Source organism: Gavialis gangeticus, unplaced genomic scaffold, assembly GCF_001723915.1.
Source record: "Gavialis gangeticus isolate Ggan-Ray unplaced genomic scaffold, GavGan_comp1, whole genome shotgun sequence".
Taxonomy (NCBI): Eukaryota; Metazoa; Chordata; order Crocodylia; family Gavialidae; genus Gavialis; species Gavialis gangeticus.
Genome location: NW_017729029.1, coordinates 79,601,376 through 79,624,902, shown reverse-complemented (window position 1 = coordinate 79,624,902; position 23,527 = coordinate 79,601,376). Strand labels below are relative to the sequence as shown.

Below are 23,527 nucleotides of genomic sequence, written 5' to 3'. Positions count from 1 at the left end.
TTCTCGAACAGCTTACCCAGGATCGAGGTAAGACTGACTGGCTTGTAGTTCCCCTGTAGTTAAACTAGAATAGATATGAAGTAGTAGGAAACAGTTTCAAACTACTAAAAATATGAGCATCACAAAATTCATTGGACTAGTCTGAATAAGATACTACAGCAGGTCTAGTATTCTAATACAAGGTCTGACATGACCCACATTCAGTCTTGGCCTGCTTTTCTCTCTGGTGTCCTGGTGGACCCCATGGTCTCACTTGCTCCAATCAGTCCTCAGGCCTCTTTGAGCTCAAATCAGTTTTCAGGTACTACTGACATGCCCCTTTTCCTTCTCCACCCCTCCCCACCCTGCCAGTCTATCATGGCTCAAAAGCCCACAATATCTCAGAAATCAAAATAATTATTCATTCTGCCTCAAGTGCCTTCAGTGGCCTCTCATCTCCCCAGTAAACTTCCTATTCCTCATGACAAGGATTATGAGGTCAAAAGCATGCCTTGCCCAAAATTAACAAAACTCACAAACAGTTCCAAACATACAACACAAAATCCCTCCAAGGTGCCTGTTTCCTAGGTGTAATTGTGCCCAAAATGTTCCCTTCCAGCTGTCTACCCAGTTCCACATCTTCTGAATTTATTCACAATTTGGTTCAAAATATGCCCACAAATGGAAGTCATTTTTTTAGAAGTATGCCTCAACACGACACAGGGTATATACTTGCCTTCCCATGCAGCCTTCTCATATCTGCCACTAGGAGTCAAGACATATTTCATTGATACCAAAGGAGTTGTTCCCAATGTACAGTGGAATAACTCAAAAACCGATAATCAGACCCTTTTCTATATTTTAACCTTTATTTTAAGTTCAAACATTTTTCTTACAAATATTTTCATTTTAACTACTTTTATTTGATGTATTGATAAGTAAAGATAGAAGTGAGGCATACAAATTAAACCAATTAAGTGTCAGTCAGTCAGAATCCCCACTACTGTATTTCATGTCAACATTACCATTATTATATTCTTTGTTCTCGAATAATGCTAGAGACTGGTGTGCCATCATGTTAGGCTAGTGATTCTCAACCAGGGTGTCTTGAGGTACTTTCAAGGGTACTACATAATGGCATACTGCTAGGTGTGCAAACATGACTTACAAGATAAACCCAAAGGGCATTTATACACATGCTCTAGGAGTGGGCAGTGGGAGAGTACTTTAATTAGAGTGGCTCCAAGAGCTGCTCTAATTAAAACACCCAGAGCATCTTGTGCATCAGCATCCCCACACTTAAAAATGGTGATAGGGCTCTTTAACTAAAGTTCATTCAACAAGTTTTAACTAAAGGGCTCCTGCCAACATTTTTAAGTACATAGATGCTGCTACATGAGATGCTGGAGTCTGCTGGAGCATGGTTATTACCACACTTCAGCAGACTCGTTAATTGAACCTGCTCCAACATGCTGTAATTACAGCATGTTGGAACAGCCTCGCTGCTGTATATAGGTACCCAAATATTTCAAAGAGGAATCCATAATGTCACAAATATTTTAACCTGGAGTTGTATTTCTGAGTTCCTTTCATTAGAAAAAAAGTTCTATTACTTTTTGTAGTCATAAACTGGTAAAAACTAAAAGTTGGCATTTTGAGGGGTGCCTTGAATGTAGCAAGAAGTGCCCCAAGTCTAAAAAGGGGTGCTTTGAGTCTAAAAAAGTTGAGAATCACTGTGGTAGGCCTTGAACTAAACTGATGGTCCCTCCCCAACCATAAGGTTTGCCTAAGAAAGAGCAGGCAAACTGTGCTTTAATTGGGAAGAAAGAGAACAATAATAATTATTATTTATTTGATTTTATGCTTTTTGAATAGATTATTTTTAAAAGTGGTGGTTAAAATCTGAACCTTAATAAAGCTACCATAAGAGTTTCTCCAACATCTTCAGAAGGCCAAACATTTCACCCAAACAAGTGGTGGCATAAAGAAGTTACTGAAGTAAAGATAAAGTACTTTGTTTTCAGCAGTTGGGAAAATTAATATAACCAAAGATTGTCTTACTTTTCTTGCAACAGGATGATGAGGTAAGAGAAAGTCGATTCAGTTTTACAGCCTATGGAATGGGACCATGTCTGCAAGCAAAAGATGGAGTGACTCCAAAAGGGCCAAGTAATCCTGTTCAAGCTGCACCAAAAAGCTCTGATGAGATGAGGAAGGTATTCATTGACCGGGCCAAGAAGATAGACACCATTTCCAGGGCTTGCTTCCCATTAGCCTTTTTGATTTTCAACATTTTTTACTGGGTCATCTACAAAATCATTAGGCATGAGGATATTCACCAATAACAAGATTAAGGCTTCTAGTACATACAGTTTGGGCTGGCATATTCAGCTGGAGGTGTTCCATTGCAAATGTGTGTGCAGATACTGACTGGGCTAGTTAAAAGGCACAGAGGGGGAAAAAAAGATTTCATTTGACTTGCTATGCAAAGTCACAATGGGATTGATGAAGACTGGCACCCAAGGAAGATGCAGTCTGCTACTACAAAAATTTATATGCATTTACTAAATGTAATCAACTTTTTCATAGTAAATCACACTATATGATAGCTTTACTGCCAACGTGTTTATACATACTGTTACATAGTGGGATAATTGTACGGTACTCTTTAAAGTTCCTTACGATTTTTTAATTCATTTGTATTTTTAAATTACAAAAATGGGTCCAAAAATGTCTCGGATAAATTCATAGATTATACAAACAAAGATTCTACTAAAATTTCTAACTCTGATTTCAGTCTTACAAGATCACAGACTACTGATTAGTGTTTTAGTCTAGCATATTTTCTTGATTTAGTAATTCAAATGGGATTTGTAATGAGCACAGGATATACTTAGGTTATTTTTTGTGTGTTTTAAACTTCTTACTTAGACTAAGGACTTCATAAATTAATTGCAGTCCCTCTGGAGATTTAAATGTGTGTCAGTGTAATGCCCAATGTAGCACAAGGTATCTACTGCCTCGTCTGAAGTCAGACATCCTGGTACTGTCACATATCACACTGAGACCATGTTGCTATTTTGAAAGGACTGTTCTGTCTAAAAATTTTAATTACCTGTAATTCACTCTTTGATGAATCAAAGAAAAACATTTTTTATCCTTTTGATAGATTTTTTAATTTTTTTCCTCATCAGATAACTTATACACAGAGTATTTTGGGGGACAAGCTCGGTAGAAAATTTTATGATGTCTCATTTTTAACTTGCTGGAAAATGACATAACATATTAAAAGTCTGAAAATTGTTTGCCGGATACATATTGTTTAAGTAATTCTAGCTGAAGCATTTTGAAGATGAATATAGCAGTGTTTATGCACGTATAACTCCCACTGTTTTCAGTGAGATTATAATGTATGTGTTCATAGAGAACTCTGGCTCAGTCTTTTCTTATGTTTAATGACTTGCTCAGTGAGGAGATTCTGACAGGATTTCTTACATACTGGTAGGAAATATTCTGTATCTTTGAAAAAAATAATGTTTTATTTTTTAAATGAAAAAAAGATAAGGATATTCCTTTATTTTTACTGTACTTTACCATAATAGGAGTATTTATATAAAAAATTGGAGAAATTCTTCCTTACTTAAAATTACATGGATCATATTAATTTCTTCTTTAATTTATTACACAATCAACTCTTTTTATGGTATTAAAAAAACAACAACATTGAAGTGAGCAATCTGGCCACATTTTTTTCTATTAAAAAAAAACAACTTGACAGCTAGACAGAAAAATTTTACCTGGTATTCCAAACTTTCAGTGAAATCCTGTCACTGAAACAATTTGTTTTTGCAAATTTGTTATTTAGTTTGAGCGTGTTTTAAATGTTTGGTTTGTTATTGCTCACAGTGCATACACAAAAGCAAAATACAGCTGAAAGCAAACATCTGCCGCATAGCTAGTGGCATACTGCATATGAATGAACCATAGCAACATATCATTGCATTGAAGATTATGATGTGGTGACCTTGTTTTAGTTTTTCTCTGAGGATTAGCTAAGAATATTTGAAAAATAATGGCTACCTAGATGTGTTAAATGATCTTAGAAAACAACTTAATAACTCTCTTCAGTGTTATTTTATCAGTTTTTCATGTATTGTTTAAAAAAGAAAATTCATTCTGAGAAATGATTTATAGATATGTAGTACTGTTTTCACTGATCTGTTGAGAAAATCTGGTAAAAAATGCTCGGGGAAAGTAGTTAGCTGCGTTAGTCCGAAGTCAGGCAACAGGCAGGTAGATTCGCACCTTATAGGGAGCATCTACATGTGTGCTTTAATGTGCAGTAGCCTATTTTACTGCACACCAAAACATCATGTAAAAAACCATTTGATTATGCTAATGTGCAGTAAAATAGGCTACTGCACATTAAGCATCACTTAAAGACCATGCACATTCATTACTGTGTATCTGAGGCAGCCTAATGTGCATTTCTTTAGTACGTCGCGTTGGAGGTACTAAATTTAATACGCATTAGCAAAAGTACTTTAATGCATGTGTAGATGTGCCCATAGACTAACTAAATCAAGATGCTTAAGCTTTCATAAGCAGCAGCTTGCTTTATCAGATGCTCAGAAAGGGCTGCAGGAAGCACAGCTTCTTAACAGAAAGCAGGGATTAGAATATGAAAGGTAGAGAAAGGGAAAGGGACATTTATGGAACAGGAAAAATGAGGAAATGAGAGGAAACAAAGCAGTTAAGCCATTGAGTGGCCTAGGGGTTATAAAAGCTAACTGAGATAATGAGATAAAAATCTATAGTCTTGGCTTGGACCTGGGCTGTTAAACTTTAGAGGGGCCAGGGTCTGCACAGGTCATAGTCTTCATGAAGTGGGGGGCTGCACAAGCTCCTCATGACCCTTGCTGTGTGAGCAAAGTGACAACCCCACTGCGGCTACTGTATGAGCCACCCTGCTGCTGCTATGTGAAACGCAGGGTCCCCCCACTATGTAAGCTCCCTCACTGCTACCACTACTCTGGCAATCACCTTTCCCCTCCCCGCCTACACTGCTGTGCAAGCAGCATGAATTCCCCTCTACCACCATCACGTGCCTCCTCCCCACTGTCATATGAGCCCCTCTGCTGCACCCACTCTGTGGGCAATCCCTTCCCACTGCTGCTGCCATGGGAGCAGCATGAGCCCTCCCCCACTAGTGTCCTGGGCAGCAAGCTCACTGGCCTTCCCATCGTGCCATCCTGCCCTAGAGACCCTAGCTACAACTGCCACGCCAGGCAGAATAACAGGGATAGAGGCAGCCAGGCAGGAGCCTGAGGGCTGCACATTAATCCCTTGCAGTCCAGATATAGCCTGCAGGCCACCAGTTGGACAGGTCTGGTTTAGATCATACTTAATGAAATCCAGCCTGTGGAGGATTTCTTGTTCCACAATTTTCAAATTAAGTTCATTTTTTAAATTTTGCTGAGAACAGGAACATTTAGATCAGTGGTGAACTGTCCAGGGAGGTCAAAATGTTCTTCCATGGGCCATTGTATCTTTCTTTGGAATTGATGTCAGAGCAGTGTTCATTTATTCTTTCATGTAGGTATCTCCCCATTTGTCCATGTAGAGAGCACAGGGGCACTATAGGCAAGTAATGGCACATAGGATGATTGTAAAGAAACAAATTAATTAATGTTACATTGCTTGTTATTAGATGAGGGGGCACAGCCGGCTGCTGGGTCTAGAGCAACATCTGGTGCCTTTGTGAGAATAGGAGTTAGGTAGTCTCCTGCTGGACTGATGTTGTTTGAAGCTGGGGGGCTGTATATAAACTAGGACAGGTTTGACTGCCATGGCTACCAATACTACTATATTTGCCAAGTTTTGATTCAAGTTTTTGGGGGGCGGGGTTAGTATACCTTACAAAAAGAGAGGTTGGCCTGTTTTAATTTCCACTGAAGTCAACAGTAAGTCTCTGACTTCAAAGGAACAGGATTGGGCCCATTATCAGGAAGCAGTCATAAAATAGCATATAATCATCCAGGCTTGTCTTTTTCTTTCTTTTCTAAATAGCTATACTAACCTCACCAGACACCCTCTGTCCAATAAATAAGTTCATTTAAAACAAAACACAAAAAAACAAAACTTGGGCCAGAGCCTCAACTGTTGCTAATACAATCAATGGGCGCATCCAGGTAAGCTCAGACATGCAGCATGCAGTGCCGCACACTACACACACTGCACATGCAGGCATTCCCCACGCTGCTACCTTGCAACCCAGGGGGGGGTTGACCCTGAGAGATATTATTTAAATAAATGGGGTGGTGCATGTGGCAGAGACTGGCTGACTGGAGCCATGCTAGCCAGGTCCCTGCTGCAGGATTGCTGCAACTGCAGCTCTGGAGGCCCCCAGGACCTCAGGTGTAAGGTTGCTGTGGCCAGAACAGTTGCTGGCCCCAGCTTCTCCTACGCCACCTGGGACAATGTACCATGCACAAGACTGTGTTTCCCTAGAACACACATGGCATGGGCGTTCCAGGGAAACACACATTTCCACTCTTGGGGATGTACCCCAATAAAGCTACACCAATTTGCACCAGCAAAGGATCTGGTCCATGCTGTTTTTTTTCCAAAATTCCAATAATTTGACTATTATCGGCACACATGCAATACCATTACTTTGAAGAGATTTGAACAGAGATAAACAACACATAATGAATCATTTACTGACTTAAGTGAACTTTAATAGTGGGAGAGAAGAATTAAGACTAAGGAAGAAAAAATATATTTTTAGAAAAAAAAATTAAACGGGGGGAAGGAAAGAGAGAGAGAGAGAGAGGGAAGCTGATTTTGCAAGGCAAAATTGAATGAAGAGCTCCTTCATAAGGGAAAACAATCAGTGTATTTCTGTAACTACTGTGCATTTAATGATACGCTATACAATCTAATACAGTATATACATTATTAAAAGAAACTTATGACCCTTCAGTATAGTTGCTCTACTGATTTTCCTCCTGGACTAGAATTATATATATTTATTATTTGATAACAGATAATGTATTGATACTAAGGGGAGCTATACTTATACTGAACAAAGTATATGACCTTCTAGACAAGATGATTGCAAATTACTTCTAAATTTATATTTAAAATTAATAGAATTGTATATATTTTTAAAACAAGACAAAAAACTGTCATTGGAACACAATAAAAACGTGGGAGTTTTTTGTCAATTAATACAATATTTGGAATGTAATCTTGACCCACTTGTGTCAATGATCATGGGCTCTTTACTGCAGAAGGACCAATATTTCCTTGTTAGACAATAATTCTACACTTTTGACTTGAACCTTTATAATTAGCTAGGTAACAGGGGGCTATGCAGTCAGCTACGAAATGTATGGTTCAGGAAATGGCACTGTAACCAGTTGGCAGTTTGCAGCTTAAGTTGAATTCAAAATCTTCTTATTCAAATGAATGTAAAAACAAAGCAGTCATACATTATATAATGAAGGCTAAGTACAGACAGTCAAAAAGCCTGAGGCTGAATCGATTCAGTCTTTGCAGGTTAGACTAAACTGCACAAATTAAATTGAAACAGAAGTAAACAGACATTTACCTTTGATTCAGGAAATGCAGTCACATGCATGCAGTGACTCAGGCCAGAAGCCAGAGGCATGCTAGAGCACAGCTCTCTAGCTGTATATTCACTTCCTTTTCCTGCTGCCCCAAGGTCTCTGGGAATTACAGTCAGAATTACAGTAGCAAGACTCTGCAGGGTTGCTCATCATTTTCTCTTCCTGATTCCAGGTGCCTCTGGGATTTGTAGTCCACAGGCACAGTCAGCATTAAGTTTGAGTGGGGGAAGGGGTGTTTAACTGCCCTCCTTGGCCCCAAACCCCAGCCAGGATTTGGTGGGGAACAGTCCTCCCCCTGCAGACTGGGCTGCATCTCCAGCCAGGCTTGCCCCCCACCCTGCCTCTTTCAGCCAGCCTTCACTGCTCTGGCTAAGAAGCCAGAGGGGTGAGGCCAGCCCTGCTCTCTGAAGCAGACAATACAGCCCAGCCCAGCCCAGGGCTGGAAAGCATGCTGGGATACTGAGGGACTGTGCATTAACTTAAACTAGGAAGGGGTCTGGGACAGAAGTTTCATAAACGAGTTTGACCCAGATCAGTTAAGTCTGATATTACATTCAACCAGATTTATCTTAAACCAGTTTCAGCCATTTTGAAACTGGTTTATGTGTACTGAGCTTCTGTTCCGCTGGAGGTTTAAACTAGTGTCTGATCACTTAAACCAGTTTATGGGTAACTTCAGTCCCTAGCCAGAATGGTCAAGATTTTAAATTTTCTTATATCACAAAAATTTGTCCTCTAGTGCCTAAGGAAGAAAATCCAGATTACCAGCAAACAGGCTAACCCTCCACATGTGATCTAATGGAGGAAGACACATTCATTTTTCTAGTGCAATCATCATCATCATTTTTGAAGATTTTAGTCCTCAACCTGATGCTTTTGTAATGCTATAATAAAAGTAAAGGCACATTATAGTCAAAAGTATGTAAGTCCCTATCCTGCATGCTAAGCACCAAAACCTCAATGTGAACAGTAAAGGGCAGGTTGCAGTATCTATGACACACTTCTTCAGAGGAAAAGCAGCAAGAAAATCAGCCAGACATTATTTCTCAAGGCTTCTCATTGCAAACAAAAGGTGACTAAACTACTCCATTAATTAGCATGAAAAAACTTTTGCCTTTGAGCTCGCCTGATCATAGGGCCTTTGTGGAGCCAGGCAAGAAAAGAAACAATTTTACAGCTGAGTTCTGTCTACCTAAGTATAAAAATTATAACGGTCTGGTCTTTGCAATATCTTTTTTTTCACTTGTGCATCTGCAGACTCTACAATTCTGCTTCTACATGCCTGCTCTCTATGGTTTTGTCCTGAAGTTTTAAAAAGAAAGTGATTTAGAGGATTAGTCTAATAAAACAATACCAGAGACAGATAATTTGAGGCAGTAATGTAACAGAGGGAGGTGACCAGGACAGCAACCGTAGAGACCTCCTGTGTGTGTGTGTTGCAGGCAGGCGGTTGGAATGACACAAAAATAGAAGCTGTGGCTGAATGTGCTACCACAGTCCACACAGTGGCAGCTCAGCACTACCACAGACATGGAGCTGCCCTGCCGCACCTCTGGTTTGGGTTAGTTTGCAAACAACTGGGGTAGGAATAATGGCTGAACATGGGAATGATGTTCATTTTTCTCTAAGCTCTCATGGTTATAAACTACTGCAAGACCATTTTAGGCTGGACATAAGGAAAAATTTCTTTACTGTCCAAGCCCCCAAGGTCTGGAACAGCCTGCCATCGGAGGTGGTTCAAGCACCTACATTGAACACCTTCAGGGGTAAATTGGATGCTTATCTTGCTGGGATCCTATGACCCCAGCTGACTTCCTGCCCTTCGGGTCGGGGGCTGGACTCAATGATCTTCTGAGGTCCCTTCCAGCCCTAATGTCTATGAAATCTATAAACATGCCATATTGCTCACAGTAAATAGGGGATAAACACCTGAATTTAGAGTAGCAGCTATTCAGTGCACACTCATCTATTAAGGCAGCCCTTATCCATGAGGAAATGCATAGAGTTTATTTGGCTCAAAACAGCAGTAACTCCTCTTCCAAACATTTTGTCTCCAGGAAAGGGAATAGGATAGAAATGCAAGGCGAGCTTGTAGCATTAGTCATTGTGCCAGGAGGATAGGGAAAACAAAGAAAATGTTAGGGCTTTGATCCTTGAGTGGTTCCCCTTGATTGCACAGCCATGAAGAGCCATGCTTTTTATATGCCTGTGAAGGCCCTTCAGGATGTCCAGAGCACACTGTCTGCCAGACCTTCCTTACCTAAAGGCGAATAAAGAACACACTCAGTGGGTCCTTTCTATCGTATTGTATTCAATTCCTAAGGACTCTTCATTTTCTAGGATCTAATACATGGTTAAATTCCTCACTGTAGCAGCTTGGAACATGGTAAAATTCACACATTTTCTTTTTAAAATAATTTCCAAAAGCCAGGTGTTTTTCCAAAATGCCCTCACATAGTAAGGGTGCTTGATGTTTCCAGATGACTGTTCTAAGATGGTTGGAGAAATGAATATATATACTGTGTTCATTTCTACAATACGATATTATATTAGCCCACTGTGTGTGTCTGTGCATGTGTGTGTGTGAACATTTTATTTTACATATAGTATAAATGTAACATACACTCATCTCCCCGATCATTTTAAGAAATGTTATTAGGAAACAGTCCTGATAAAATATAATATTTTATTATTTAGGAGCCTTCAAAAGGAAAGTTAAGCTAAGCTATCTCATTGCTATCAATTTATTGTAGTTTTGAGGGGCCTGACTGCAGTTTTTTAAATGGGTTAACGGACTTCACAGATTGGGATTCTTTCCCTTTCATTTGAGATTAACCACATGTAGGTTTTCTCTGAATTCCCTTTGATATTTTTTTTCTGTCTTATGGATCTCTGTTTCTCTCATTTCTAGTTTTTCCACTTGCTAAATTTAAAGAATAACCCTCCCCACCCCAAGAAAACAATTGTTTAAATTGCTACACAGGCTGCTACCTACGTAATTCAGATATGCACTTTAGACTCAAATAAGGAAATGCTTCCACTTTTTTATTATAACCAGTTGCTGAATTACTGTTTGAGAATGTAGATAAGAACAAGATGAAGATAAACTCTATATAAGCTTTTACCTATACAAATAGAGAAAGATAAGAGTCTTCCTGAACCTTAAAGAAAAAGACTCAAATGTCAAAAGAATGAAAGACTTCTCAGCAATAATTTTGTATTAGATGAAAATGCATAAATATAATAACCAAACCTATTTAAATGGTTGGGTGAAGTTGATATATTTTAATATTTATATTTATTACTTCATAGTCTTTATGTGAAAATCCTATTCTCTGTTAAATTATTATAGAAATTAATAACCAGATGTAATAGAGCTGAATTTGATCTTCTACTGCTAAAGTGCTGAGCAAGCAAATGATTTCTTACAATATCTCTAAAAGGTAGTGAAGTATTTTTATCCCCATGTTAGTATTAAAGTTGCCATGTGGGTATTCAGATAAGACAAGAACAATATCTGATCAGTATAACATCTATTTTTCCTTTTGAAAAAATATAAATCAGAAAACAAACTGTACATAACAAAGGGAGTTTTTCATTTTACAATGGTTATTTAAAAGGTGCCTTTAAAAGCACACGTTACATACAGTAGTTCCTGAAATATTATCAGTTTGGAAGACTTGTGTAAGCAGATTAGTTTGCTAGTGGGTTAAATGCCAGAGAAATGTTGGCTCATCCTATATTCTTGACATGCTTGAATATTATTGCACTTCTTCACTTTCATCTTTGTGAAATATGCAAGAGACATTTATTAAGTTTGTATTTTAAATGTATGATAGAACAGTATTAATGGATGAAATGGACTAAAGTACATGTTGATGTTCCATGGATATGTAATTGTGAGTTATATAAAAAGAAATTGTGCCATAAACTTTCAAAATAATATTTTAACATAATATACAATAGCTTGTGTGATAGTGATCTTTTTAAAAGGCTACAGCAAAAAATATTAATATGATAGTGTGTTAATTATTTGTCTGTGCTTTTTAAACATATCTTCTTGTGAAATCTGTCTAGAGAGCACCAAATGGCAGGTAATGAAAAAGTAGTTCTTTTTAGTAAAATTCTATGAGTGTCATGCATGAATTTCATTCAATTCCTTTTTATTGTATTATGGTATCTTATATTGAGCACTAAAACTAACATTCTCTACTGACAGAGGTGTTAAATTGTGTGACGTTTATGATATTATTCATGTCATTGTAGATATTTTGTTCTAAAAAATAAAGCTAACTTTTTTCAGAATACTGCACAACTTTTATTTTATTATTGTTTATTTGTCATGCAAAACAAATGACTCAAGGTATAGACTAGTAGCCAGATTAAAAAAGACCATTACCTTCCCACAGATCCACCACCAAGTTTAGACCTTTACCTGGGGTATTAACATAAGAACATTTCCAATTTTTTGTATGGAAGAAGTGAAGGTGAGTAGGATGGGTAATATGGTATTTTATTAACTATTTGTTAATCGATTATTCATATTAATAATGATTAATTTGTTATTCATAATATTATTCAGTATCATTTAAGTTAAGCCACGCATTCTATCAACAGATATAATAGCACATTTTAATAAATAAGGAGGTTTGCAAGTCCAACTGATACAAATAATCAGGTACCCACTTTAATAGACCAAAATCTGTCCCTAACTGGTGTATATCATTAGTAGCAGAATAAGAACAAACATCAATACTGTGGACCTTTCCCAATAGCTGATTAATACCATAGTTTAAAAGAAAAACAAGGTAGATTAAAAGAAAACAATAAGGGAAAAAGGAAGTCAGAAATACATCATGGACAGACAGAAGGAAAAAAAGAATTTAGTCCTTTTTTACATAGATACTTGCTGAAAGAGATAGCCCAACTGGAGTCCATCAGTGGCCTTTCTAGAAAAATCAGTGTAGTCCAGACAAGGAGACCAGGGTGAAATAATGCTATAATTGCTTTATAGAATTGCATCCCTCCTTCAAAGTTCTTTAGCACAAGAGTGAAGTCCCAGATTTAACCAACACTTCAAGTGAAACTGCCTGTCGTAGAACAATTTGCACCAGGCTAAATAAATCTTAGATGCAGCTATGTTAAGGTCATCTCTAAAACAACGATGTATCAGCACAGTGCCCCCCACACAGTACAAGTCTTAGTGCAAATGCCTTACAAACCCCAGAACTAGGGACAGGCATTACATATAAACCAGTTTAAGTGATCAGAAACTGGTTTAAACCATAACAGAACATAAGTTCAGTGCACATTAACCAGTTTCAAAATGGCTGAAACTAGTTTAAGATAAATGTGGTTGAATGTAGTATCAGATTTAACTGATTTGGGTCAAACTTGTTTATGCAATGTCTGTCCCAGACCCCTTCCTAGTTTAAGTTAAACCAGAGTCCCCCAGCATCCCAGATGCTTTGCTGGGCTAGGCTCTCTGCTCCAGAAAACAGGCTGGCCCCACCCCTCTCCTCCCTAGCCAGAGCTCTGGGGCAGACTGCAGGCACAGCAGGGTCTTCCTGGTTTCCCTTGCTGCTCAAGCAGGGATTCCAATTCCCACAGCACAGACCCCAGCCCCATGGACCCTAGGTATGTAGTATGCTAGTTAATGCTGAGAAGTGACTGTTTGTGTGTCTCTAATTTCACTGGGACAGGCAGACAGAGCAGTGTCAGCTTAGGGGGTTTGGAGCTAATCAACAGGTCAGCTGGTAGTGTCCCTCCATTCCTTCCTTGTAAAAAGCTGTTTAAGAAGAGCTTGAACTAATGAGAAAGACTATAGTTTTGCTGATGGGCTAATAACACAGTATTTTGCTGATGTGCTGATAACACTGTAGTTTTATCAGCCCCCTGGCTGATTTACAGCCCTGTCAGGTTTGCAAGCAGGGAGAAGGAGATTGAAAAGCTCAGTATCACCAACAGATGCATGCACCATATACCCGCCATTTGCCTCAGAGTGCTAGCCTGCAGTGGGGGTCTGGCAACACTCCCGACCCTTGAGCAGCCAGTGGGGAAAAGCATGAGAGTGCAAGCATAGTGGGGTTTTACATCCCTCCTTAATCAGAGTATCCTGCTGGGGGCTGGCCATGTCCCTCCACCTCAGTACTTTGGAAGGGAAGGAAGAGCTGCTCTACCACCCACCATCATCTAGCCTGAGCCACTGCAGGCATGTGCCTGCATTTCTGGAATGAAAAGGGAGTGTCTATGCACCTCCAAATAATTTCAAGCTTTAAACTAACCTGCAAAGATTGAATCAATTCAGGCTCAGGTTTTTTGAATGTCTGTCCCTAGCCCCGTCGCATACATAGTAGCATTAATCTTTTCCCATTTAACCCCTTCAACTTGCTTTTCAAGTTTATAAGGAAGCTAGTGGGATATACAGTATACAAGGAAACACGGAGTAATGTGCCATTTCAGTGAATGAAGAATCTCCTTTAGCTGCTAGTAGTGATTCATTTCCACAAACTTTATTAAAGTGGCAAGGAATACAAATGTACAATCAAGTATAGCTGAAGCATCAGAGGTCCTGGTTCCATCTGAAAGTTTTTGTAAACTTCTCTTTGTTGCAGAATTAAATGAAATTCCAGAAGTGACCCCACTCAGCTAAATTCTCAGATGATTTTATTATGATGATGGATGTTGCTTAGCCATGCCTTCACTGTCTGCTTTCCTCAGAAGGTGAGCAAACTTCTGATCAAATTAAGACAGATGCATGAAGTATGGCTGTGTGACAGGACTGGGCCTCCAGAGGCAGCCATGGTATCCCCTGGTGGCCATGCAGCTCCTGACCTGCTCTGGCTCCTTAGACACCCTCCCTCTCCTCTCTCCTACCATGCCTTTGATAGAATAATTAGGTTATTCTTTAAAGGGAGTCTGCCTCAAGGTCCCAGAGTAAGTCCCCTTCTATTCATGGTCCAGTGAGTCCCTCCCAGACCCAGCTGATCTCAGTCTTGCCCTCAAGTATTAAGTGGGACTCTCCTGGTCCCACCTATGCCTGCAGGACACCAGTTGCCTTAAGAGCTATTCGTGGTCTCCTTCTGCCCCTACAGCCATGCCCATGCCTCATGGAGATTACTTTATATTGTCCACTGAGCCTGATAGCCCTGTCTGTTAATCAGCTAATCCACTTAATCTGCTGGACCCCTGACCCTGGCAAGGCTCTGTGCTCCTGGCCCTTGTCTGTCTTCCATCAGTATTGGGCTTCAGCCCCCATCCTGGCCTTAGCCCCCTCAGCTCTAGCCTGCTTAGTTTTGGCTTCCCTATTGTGGCCTTAGCTTTCTGCTATCTTGGCCACTGGCCCCTGCATGGCTATCATAGCCTCATCCTAGTCCTCAGCCTCCTGAGCCTCCATCCCTGAGCCAGGCTGCTTTCTCTCACACTCTAGTAGACTTCCCTGGCCCTCTCTTCTCCAAGCCCCTGGCCCTAATACCTCACCAGCCTTTGGCCCTCTCAAGTTAAGCCTGTTCTGGACCCTCCATTCTCTAGCCCTGGTATGGCAGCTTTACACCTCTCTTAGGTCTTAGCCTCCTGGGCCTCTGACCCCAGGCTGGACTGCTCCCACTGGCCTTGTCCCTCCTAGCCTCAGCCTGCTCCAGTCCACAGCCCTCTGGTTCTCTGACCCCAGACTTATCTGCCTGACCCTGGCCTTAGTTCTTCCAGTCTTAATAGCTGAAGCCTAATGTAGCACACCAACCTCAGGCCCCTCTGGGGTCCGTGACCCCAGGTCAGGCTGCTTGCTACTGAGTGTCTGCCAGGCACCCCTCTGTATCCTCCCTAATAGCCACATCCAGTCCTCTGGTATTAATAAGAACATGAAAACAAACCCACTGTCTATCTAACAGAACTCTCCCTACACTGGATCTTAACTTTCCTGCAAGCCATAAGTCCAGCTTCCATTTTACTTGCAGTTCTCAGGGACTTCTTATGTGAAGCCAGTCCCTCTCCTGCAGCCATCTGGCTCAGGAGCTCCTCTGTCTACAGGGCCAGACTAACTCTTCTTGTTCCTAATGCTGGGTTTATGTGCCCTGGAGCACTGTCTCTTTTGGTCAAGTGACCCTAATTAAGCACAGGAGTTTCCCTTTGGGCTTAATGGTCAGCTTGCTTATTATGGTGCAGTTAGCTCCTGCTCAGCTGCCTGCAGCAAAATTTACTTAAAGTAACAGGAGCCCAGGGCTCCCAGTTACAGGCTTTTATAGTACAGCTGTAACAACAGTGCTGTAATGCTAAGGTATCTAGCTCCAGGCACAAGAGATAGCAAGTGCACAAAACATGACTGTGTGCCAGCATTTTAACCAGTCAGTGTGACCCCTGATCAGTACATGTATCATGAAGATAATCAGATAAGTCAGTCCTGTCATGAGGCAAAGTGGCATGAGATAGTAGAGTGTGTGAAGCAGAAACACAGGAAAACAAACGTTATTCCACAGTAGCTCATTTAAAATTAATCTAAAATGGACTCTACAATTTGGCTTAACCAACAGATGCATTCACAGTTTGAATTGTGTCATGTGGGTACAGGTCTTTTTAATATGAAAAAATACAGGTTACAGGTTTCTCTTGCTTTATGAGGGTTCTGTATGTGCGAATTCACTCTTATGTGATGACCCTTTTTATACCAAAAAATCATTATATGCATGGTAACTTTCATGCTATTGGTGTGGTGGAAGCTTGGAGTTAGCTGCTTTGTGCAGTGCACTGTGGGAGTAATGCACACCTAAATATAGTCTCCTATGTGGATCTGTGCTCCTCAATCATTGTCTGTGACACGTGTTTATGTAGTAGTTGCCATCTCCATTATGGCTTCTAAATGTCCCGTTAACTTATCTCCTCCTCCCCTGGTACATCAATGAAGCCTTCACTACCATCTCTTCACACCTACTAAACATTCACCACCACCTTGTGCTTGTGTGTACTGTCTGCTGTTGGTGAGTACCAAAATTGTCTTGGAAAAGTGGCAGAAATGAGTCTGGGGGTCAGTGCAGTCAAGGTCTTGGAACGTATCCCTATTTGTTACATTGTAAAGTGGGTTACCTTCATGCAAATTCGCGTTATGCACCGTTGTTCCAGGAACACATGTACTGTATAAAGTGAGGGAAACCTGTATTGTGAAATACCCCTTACCTCACGTAGACAAAGGATTACAAAAAACTGCCCTTATGGTTAAGTATTCCATGCTATTCACAAGCTGGGGAGGGGAGGTATCACAAACCCATTCATGGAGTGCCCCAAAACCTTGCGTTTCTCTCTGCTGTACTGCTGCTTGTCCCAAGTAGCAGGCCAACATTTGCCCTGATATAAGTCCTTATCTTCACAAGCTTTGGTTCCACCACTCTTATATCAGACCTCACGGATGCAGCAGAGGAATATTTGCCAACCCTAAGTGGCCGCTTCCCTGGGCTGTGAAACAAATTTTAGGTCCCCCTTTTTGTAAAATGGGCTAGCTTGGAATGTCACTTGCTCAGCAATCACTCTTTCCACAGGCAACTCAGAAAGGGGAGACAATAACCAAAGGATTTATTATGTAGGAGAAAAGAGTTATAAAACAAAACTGACTAAAAGTTTGAAGACAAAATAAAAAGACAAATAAAGTTATGTCATATGCAATACCACGCCACGCCATGGCATGCCACACACTATTTGTCATATCATATCATTTCATGTTATATGTGACACAACACAGCACACAACTTGGAGTGGGGGAGGAGGAAAACTTTTTCTTTTTTTTTTTATAGGTATGCCACAAATTAGCCCCTCCCCCTCCCCAAGTACCACTCCAATGCCTTTACTTTGCCCCATCTGTTGCTCCTTTTTCTATTGTCTATCCTTCACTTCCTACCCAATATCCTGTGCTGCTTTCTGTCTGGTAAACTGATGTGCTGTCTGTCCTCTCCCCTGTCGTGTGCCATACACACTGGCTGCTCATACTACTTTTGATACTCATGCAACAGGTTGGCCCACATATGACATGACATGATATTACTTATTAAAGGAATCTTATTTTCCTGAATATTTTTAGTTACAGCATTTAACATGTAGCATGTAAAACCACAAGAGGGCTCCCTCTCATATCTATTGAGGAATATCATGTGTGGTCAGATTTAGTCAAATGAGATAAGCTTCACCATAAAGGTATTATACTGAGTGAATTCCAAATAGATTATTGCACATTTGCAGTTATCCAAATTCCTTTGTGAAACCCCCGCTCAGAAGCCATTCAGAGAGCTGAAAACATTCAGAGATGTGAAACTCGGCCATCTTGTCAGGAATTATGCATGCTAACTCATGATACTTAGTATAAAAACCATGCCATTATTAAATAGTAGAGAGATTAAATACAGAAAACCTTGAGAGAACCATTTTTATGTAATACTAAAAATTACAATTTAGTGTATCAAACTAAAGATCTTCTTAAAAAGAGCTTTAAAAAGAACAGTTTGTTCTACAAAAGCAACAGCTACGAGTTACTTAAAACATGTTGATTTACTAATTAAGAATTTGGATAAGTGAGGATGTACTGAACTAACATTCATTATAGAAGGAGGGACTGTATGGAAGGAGGGACTAGCATGGATAAACCATTGTCCAGCTATCACTTACATTTTGAAAAAAGCTAATCGGCAAAATAACAGGAACAAACTCTTGTGAATTACATTAAAAATTATTGAACTACTAATTCTGTAACACCAACCTAAGACCATCATTCCAGAATCAAGTGGCAGTGAATGAACTGCCTAACAGAAGTCAAAGAACAAATGCTCCACTTAAGCTACTTTTTATATAATTTCACCATAATTCAAATTCTCAAACTATTCCTTCTGCAGTTTACAGGCTGGGTTTGATCAGTGATAACTCAAATGCGTATTTTTGACATCACAAACAACTTCACCATATTGAACAACATTGGCAGTAATGGTGATTCCTGTGGGCTCACTGACCAAAACAAAGGAAAGATGTCTAAGTACGGAAGTGAAGTCCTTACCTTCCATGTAACAGTGCTGGAAATCAGCAGTGTGCATAGAGGAAGTAAAGAAATTACTTTACATTTTTACGTGGTTTTGACAGCATAGTTTGTAAACCACTCAAGTGTGGAAATATTCCTTTAAATAATTGCTTTAATTTCTCAGAATTGGTCTGAATACTTTTTTTTCTCCCATCAGCCCAAACACCTCACACAGTTAGTCATCCGGATGGCATAATTGCATTGTCTCTAACTGACACTCTGTCAAAGCCTTACAATCCTACTTCACATACCTGGCTGCACAAAACTTCTCCTCCCCTGGCAGCTTGTGCATTTTTTCCTGTGTTACTCAGGCTCCTCCTCCCACCCTGATCATACTTAGAAGTAAAGGATCACAAGTCAGGATTCTTTCCTGGGCCTTGACATACTTGGGTTCAATTTCTTGTTCTACTATTGACTTCCTGTGTGATTCTCAGAAGTTTCTTAGGGCTAGACCCACAAAAAAAGATTTAGCTGCCAAAGTCCTGTCTTAACTCCCACTTTAAGCTCCTAAGTCAAAAGTTGCAATCCTCAAAACCACTACTGAGATGCCACATAATTCTGGAGGTACTTAGGCACTTCAGTTTTCAACATCAGAGTTTTCCTGGGACCTGAAGTTGTTCTTTTGAGCATGCATACAATGACATAAGGCCTGACACCACCCAGAAACCTGGTCTCTAACTCATACTAAGCCCTAGTATGATCCATAAACTGTGTGGATGTGTCCAGATGAGCATGCGCGTACTTCTTGCAGCATCTCAAACCAGTTTGAGATGATGCAAGAGGCACGCTGAGAATAAAAAGATGTTCCTTGCACTGTATATTTGTAGCACAGGATCAAAATCTGATACCTGGATTTCATGGAACCAGCCTGGCCTGACAGCACACGGGGCCCATGGAAGCAGGACCTGGCCTGGCATGACGCGTGGTCCCTGCAAGCAACACCGGACACTGGGTAACAGCCCAAGCAGCCCCAGTGCTGCCTGAAGGCGCATAACCCTGTGCCATGCCATGCTGAACCAGGCCAACCCACAACAAGCAGCACAGGTGGCACCAGGTCTGAGATGGTCAGGGCCGTGCCACACCATGGGGGGGTCTGGCAGCAGTGAGCCCATAGCACCTGACAGGTGCTGCTGCAAGAGGGGGCTATGGCCCTTTGGGGAAGGCTTTGGCCCCTGTGAGGAAGCTGTGGCCCGGTGGGAGGGGTAGTCCATGAGTGAAAGAGGTAGGAACAGCTCTGATTTTTCTATGACAAAAAACCCCAAAAGTAAATTCCAAAGGGTATAGATATTTAGAATTAATTTTATTATGATAATAGAGGTACTGGTAGGCTTCCAAAATGCTTTAAACTTGTAAATATACTAATAAACCATTGCCCAATTGATCCCTCTCTATATAATGGTTTCAGTTTAATAGCAGAAGACCACTATTTTGGGTATTTTAATGAGAGAATTTGGGTTTCTTATCAGAGAATTTGCAATTTTTAAACAGGGAACACCAGGATCTCTGCTGGTGAGACAAGTGGTGAGACCTGGGCAGAGGAGCCTGCCCAGGGCCAGCACTGGGGACCCAGCTGGAGGGCAGATGAGGTGGCTGACCTCTTGGCCATTTGGGGACAAGAGGACATGCTTTGACAGTTCAAAGTGGGCCACTGCAAGGAGCACATCTTTTGGGTGTTAGCTGCCCAGATGGCCTTCTGGGTCTGGCAGGCATGCAGCCACGGTCCAAGAGGGTGGATGCTGGTGCAGGTGGAAGCAGGTTACTGCCAGACAGCAGCCCCCACTGCCAGGCTGCTGCAGTGGGTAGAGGGTGCATGGACTACTATAGGTTAGGGCTGTGGGTATGGGTGTGTGAGTGCAGGGTGAGGGAGCATATGCATGTGTGTGTGGATATGTGGAGTGTGAGTGGATATGGGGCTTGTAGAGGGATGTTGTATGTGGTGGGGGAGGGTGGCTGAGATGTGTGAGGGGATGTGGGTGTGGGGGCCTGTGTGTATGGCAGTGTGAGAAGGAGGGTGCATGTGTACGGTGGGGTGTGCATATGGGACTCACCCTATGAACACACACACAGTAACTCTCCCTCTCTCATTGCTCTCTCTGTGTCTCTATCCCCCTCCCTCACTGCAGGGACACATGCACACACACACACATATATGCATGCACATGCACACACACCCTCCCTCTCCTGGCTTTGGGGTACCGACGTGGGCTCTGTGCTGTGGCGATGTAACCAGTGGCCACATGGTGCTGGAGTGGCCAATAGGTGGGCAGGCAGGGAAGCAGTGAAAGCTGTGGCAGGCAGAGGCTTCCAGTTGAGGGGGGTGGGGATGGGAGGGGTCTGGGGCTGGGTGGGGCCAGGCTGACATTGCTACTGAGTCCTACTGGCTTCCCCTGGGTCCTACTGCCCCTGTAATCTTTGATAGGCAGCCAGGAGAAGATAAATATAAATTTTCTAAAATGTTTAGGGGCTGTGTGGGCCAGATATAGTGGCCTGTCAGGCCAGCTGCAGCCCGTGGGCCATATTTTGCCCGCCCCTGACCTACCCCAGAGTCTCCCATATCTTGTATAAGTGCTCTAACAACTGAACTTGTATAAATGTGGGGGGTGGGGAGGTGTACAACCAAATTAAAATAGTGACTCCTGCTTAGTTTTTGGCAGAAAGTTCATAAGCACCCACATGTAGCAAAGGTGAAAGGCAAACAATTCAAAGTAAAAAGAGGCATCTTCTTGTAGCACAGAGTAGAATGGGATTTGTGACATATGTCTACCCTGGAATGGGGTAGGTAAGTGGTGTAAGTATGCAAAGAGCCACCTAAGGACAAGAGCACTAGGATAGGGGATGGAGAGGAGAGGGGAAATGTCCCTCACCCTGGGGCTACTGTTTGCCTTGTTGCCCACTTCTAGGACACACATTTGTAGAGCATCAGTGAAGTTTGCTGCCACTGCTGGGGAAGGCGGAAGGGGTTGGAAGTGACCCCCATTTTAGATGCCAAATTCAGTTTCTATTTTCTTTTTTTTTTGCCCTCTGGACACGGGCTTTAGAGCTGGAAAAAAAAGGGGTGGGGGAAGTCCACAAATTCCACTGCAACTCTAGAGAACTACAATTCTCATAACACCATGAACTCCACAAGACTGCTTTACTTTCTGTTTGCTGTTGTTTCTGCACCTGCCAGAGAATAGGTAGGTAGAGGCCATAGCTGGGGCAAGGACCGGGGTGGGTGTAAGAGGGCTTCCCAGGGCATATTTTTTTTCCATGGTATGCTTCTGCTTGGTATTTCCTATTAGTTAGTCTAGGCACTCCCTGCTCAGCTTCCAGTTTTAGGCAGCTCCAAGTTCAGTGAACTGGCTTTTGTGGATCCCATTCCTCACTCCCTACCCTGCACTTGTATGAGAGGTTAAGTGGGTTCCCATCTGTTGAATTACAACCTTCCTTAGAGAGATGCGATTTAAACATACCTAAAAGATTAAAGGCATTCAGATACTGTAATGACAGCCCATATGAGAACTACAGATGCACAAATACAATACTCATTTTGATCAATCCCTTACCAGTTTTCCCAAGATCTCCTGAATCAATGCCCATATCAGATAGAAAGATTCACACCCATATCGGATGTACAATTTTTTGATAGATAGATATAAGAGTTTTAATTTTAAATGTTCTTCACTTAAGGGGTTAATTATGTTCTCGTCTCCTCTCTGATGCAAAGGAGTCTGTACTGGACAAAGAAGGACAAGGTGCAGCCAATAAATACTGCAAGGTATTTACAAGGTTATTTGGTCTTTCTTTTTTCCTTTAAATGGAAAATTTTACTATGACAACCACAGCAACAAATGACACATCTACTACTTTTGGCATGGTCAGAACCTGTCTAAACAAAAATACTCTCACCAATACCAGTGAAAACGGTCATGTTCCCCGGGATTTTTTCCATGTATCAAATTTTCATAATTAGGACAAAAGTTTCAGCTGGGCCTCAAAATCATCAGGATTATTCGTTTTGTTTTTTGGGGTTGGAGAGTTAATACAATTCTCTCTATTCACCCATTCCACATTTTTACCACATGCTAATCACCATGGTATCAAGGTACAACTTGATATGCTTACCTATTTGGATTTGTTTATGCACCCCAGATTTGGGACAGTGAATTCTTTAGCTCTATAGCTACCTCTTCTGTCCAGAAAGATAATTTGTGTCCAAATACAGATGACTTTTCCCTGTTCCTCTTGGCCATGGGAAAAGAAAAAGTTACTTTGTTACTGTGCTTATGTAAGAATGTATCATACTGAGGCTTTCATTAAAATCAGTGCCATCCAGGAGGAGTTGAGATGTTCCAGGAAATTCTTCTGAAATCTTACTACATACTATATTGCCTTTGCCTCAGTATGGGGCTGGAATGTTGCTCACCCAGATGTTCTAGATTCAGCAGACACAGGAACAGTTGTGAAATACCCCATCTGATGCCAGCCTTATCTGATCTGTAGAGAGAGAAGACTTATATATTTCTACTTATTTGGTTTCTGTAATATTTTCATATCTAGTACCTCATGTCCATTTGGTATAATACAATAGGACCAATGTCCAACAAATGGACTTGTCCTTTATGCACCCTCACTCCCCTAATCCTTCTATAGTATAAGGAGCCATTCATCTCTAAATTCATCAGTACAGGCTGTATGAAGTTTCTAAGGGGGGGGCAGGGGGAGGTAAATGTACTGTTGCAGGAAGAAATTTTTGAGTTTGCACTGAACAGCCATAATAAAATGGGACAAAACATAAGAGAATTTGAATTTCTTCTTACTGCTACTGGAGCAGAAAAGGCCTAATTACTTTTGGAGCTTATTATTGGTTCTTAAGAAAAAATATCTTGTC

At 41.1% G+C, this 23,527-nt stretch overlaps 1 protein-coding gene across 1 annotated transcript in view; it reads left to right on the top strand.

Moving 5' to 3' along the window:
* GLRA3 (glycine receptor alpha 3) overlaps positions 1-2,718 on the top strand; it is a 136,525-nt gene extending 133,807 nt beyond the window's left edge. Inside the window, exon 8 of the mRNA XM_019521066.1 lies at positions 2,055-2,718. Within this exon, the coding sequence (XP_019376611.1) occupies positions 2,055-2,324 (270 nt within the window). The 3' untranslated portion in view covers positions 2,325-2,718. The remainder of the gene's footprint in view (positions 1-2,054) is intronic.
* Positions 2,719-23,527: the final 20,809 nt, after the last annotated feature.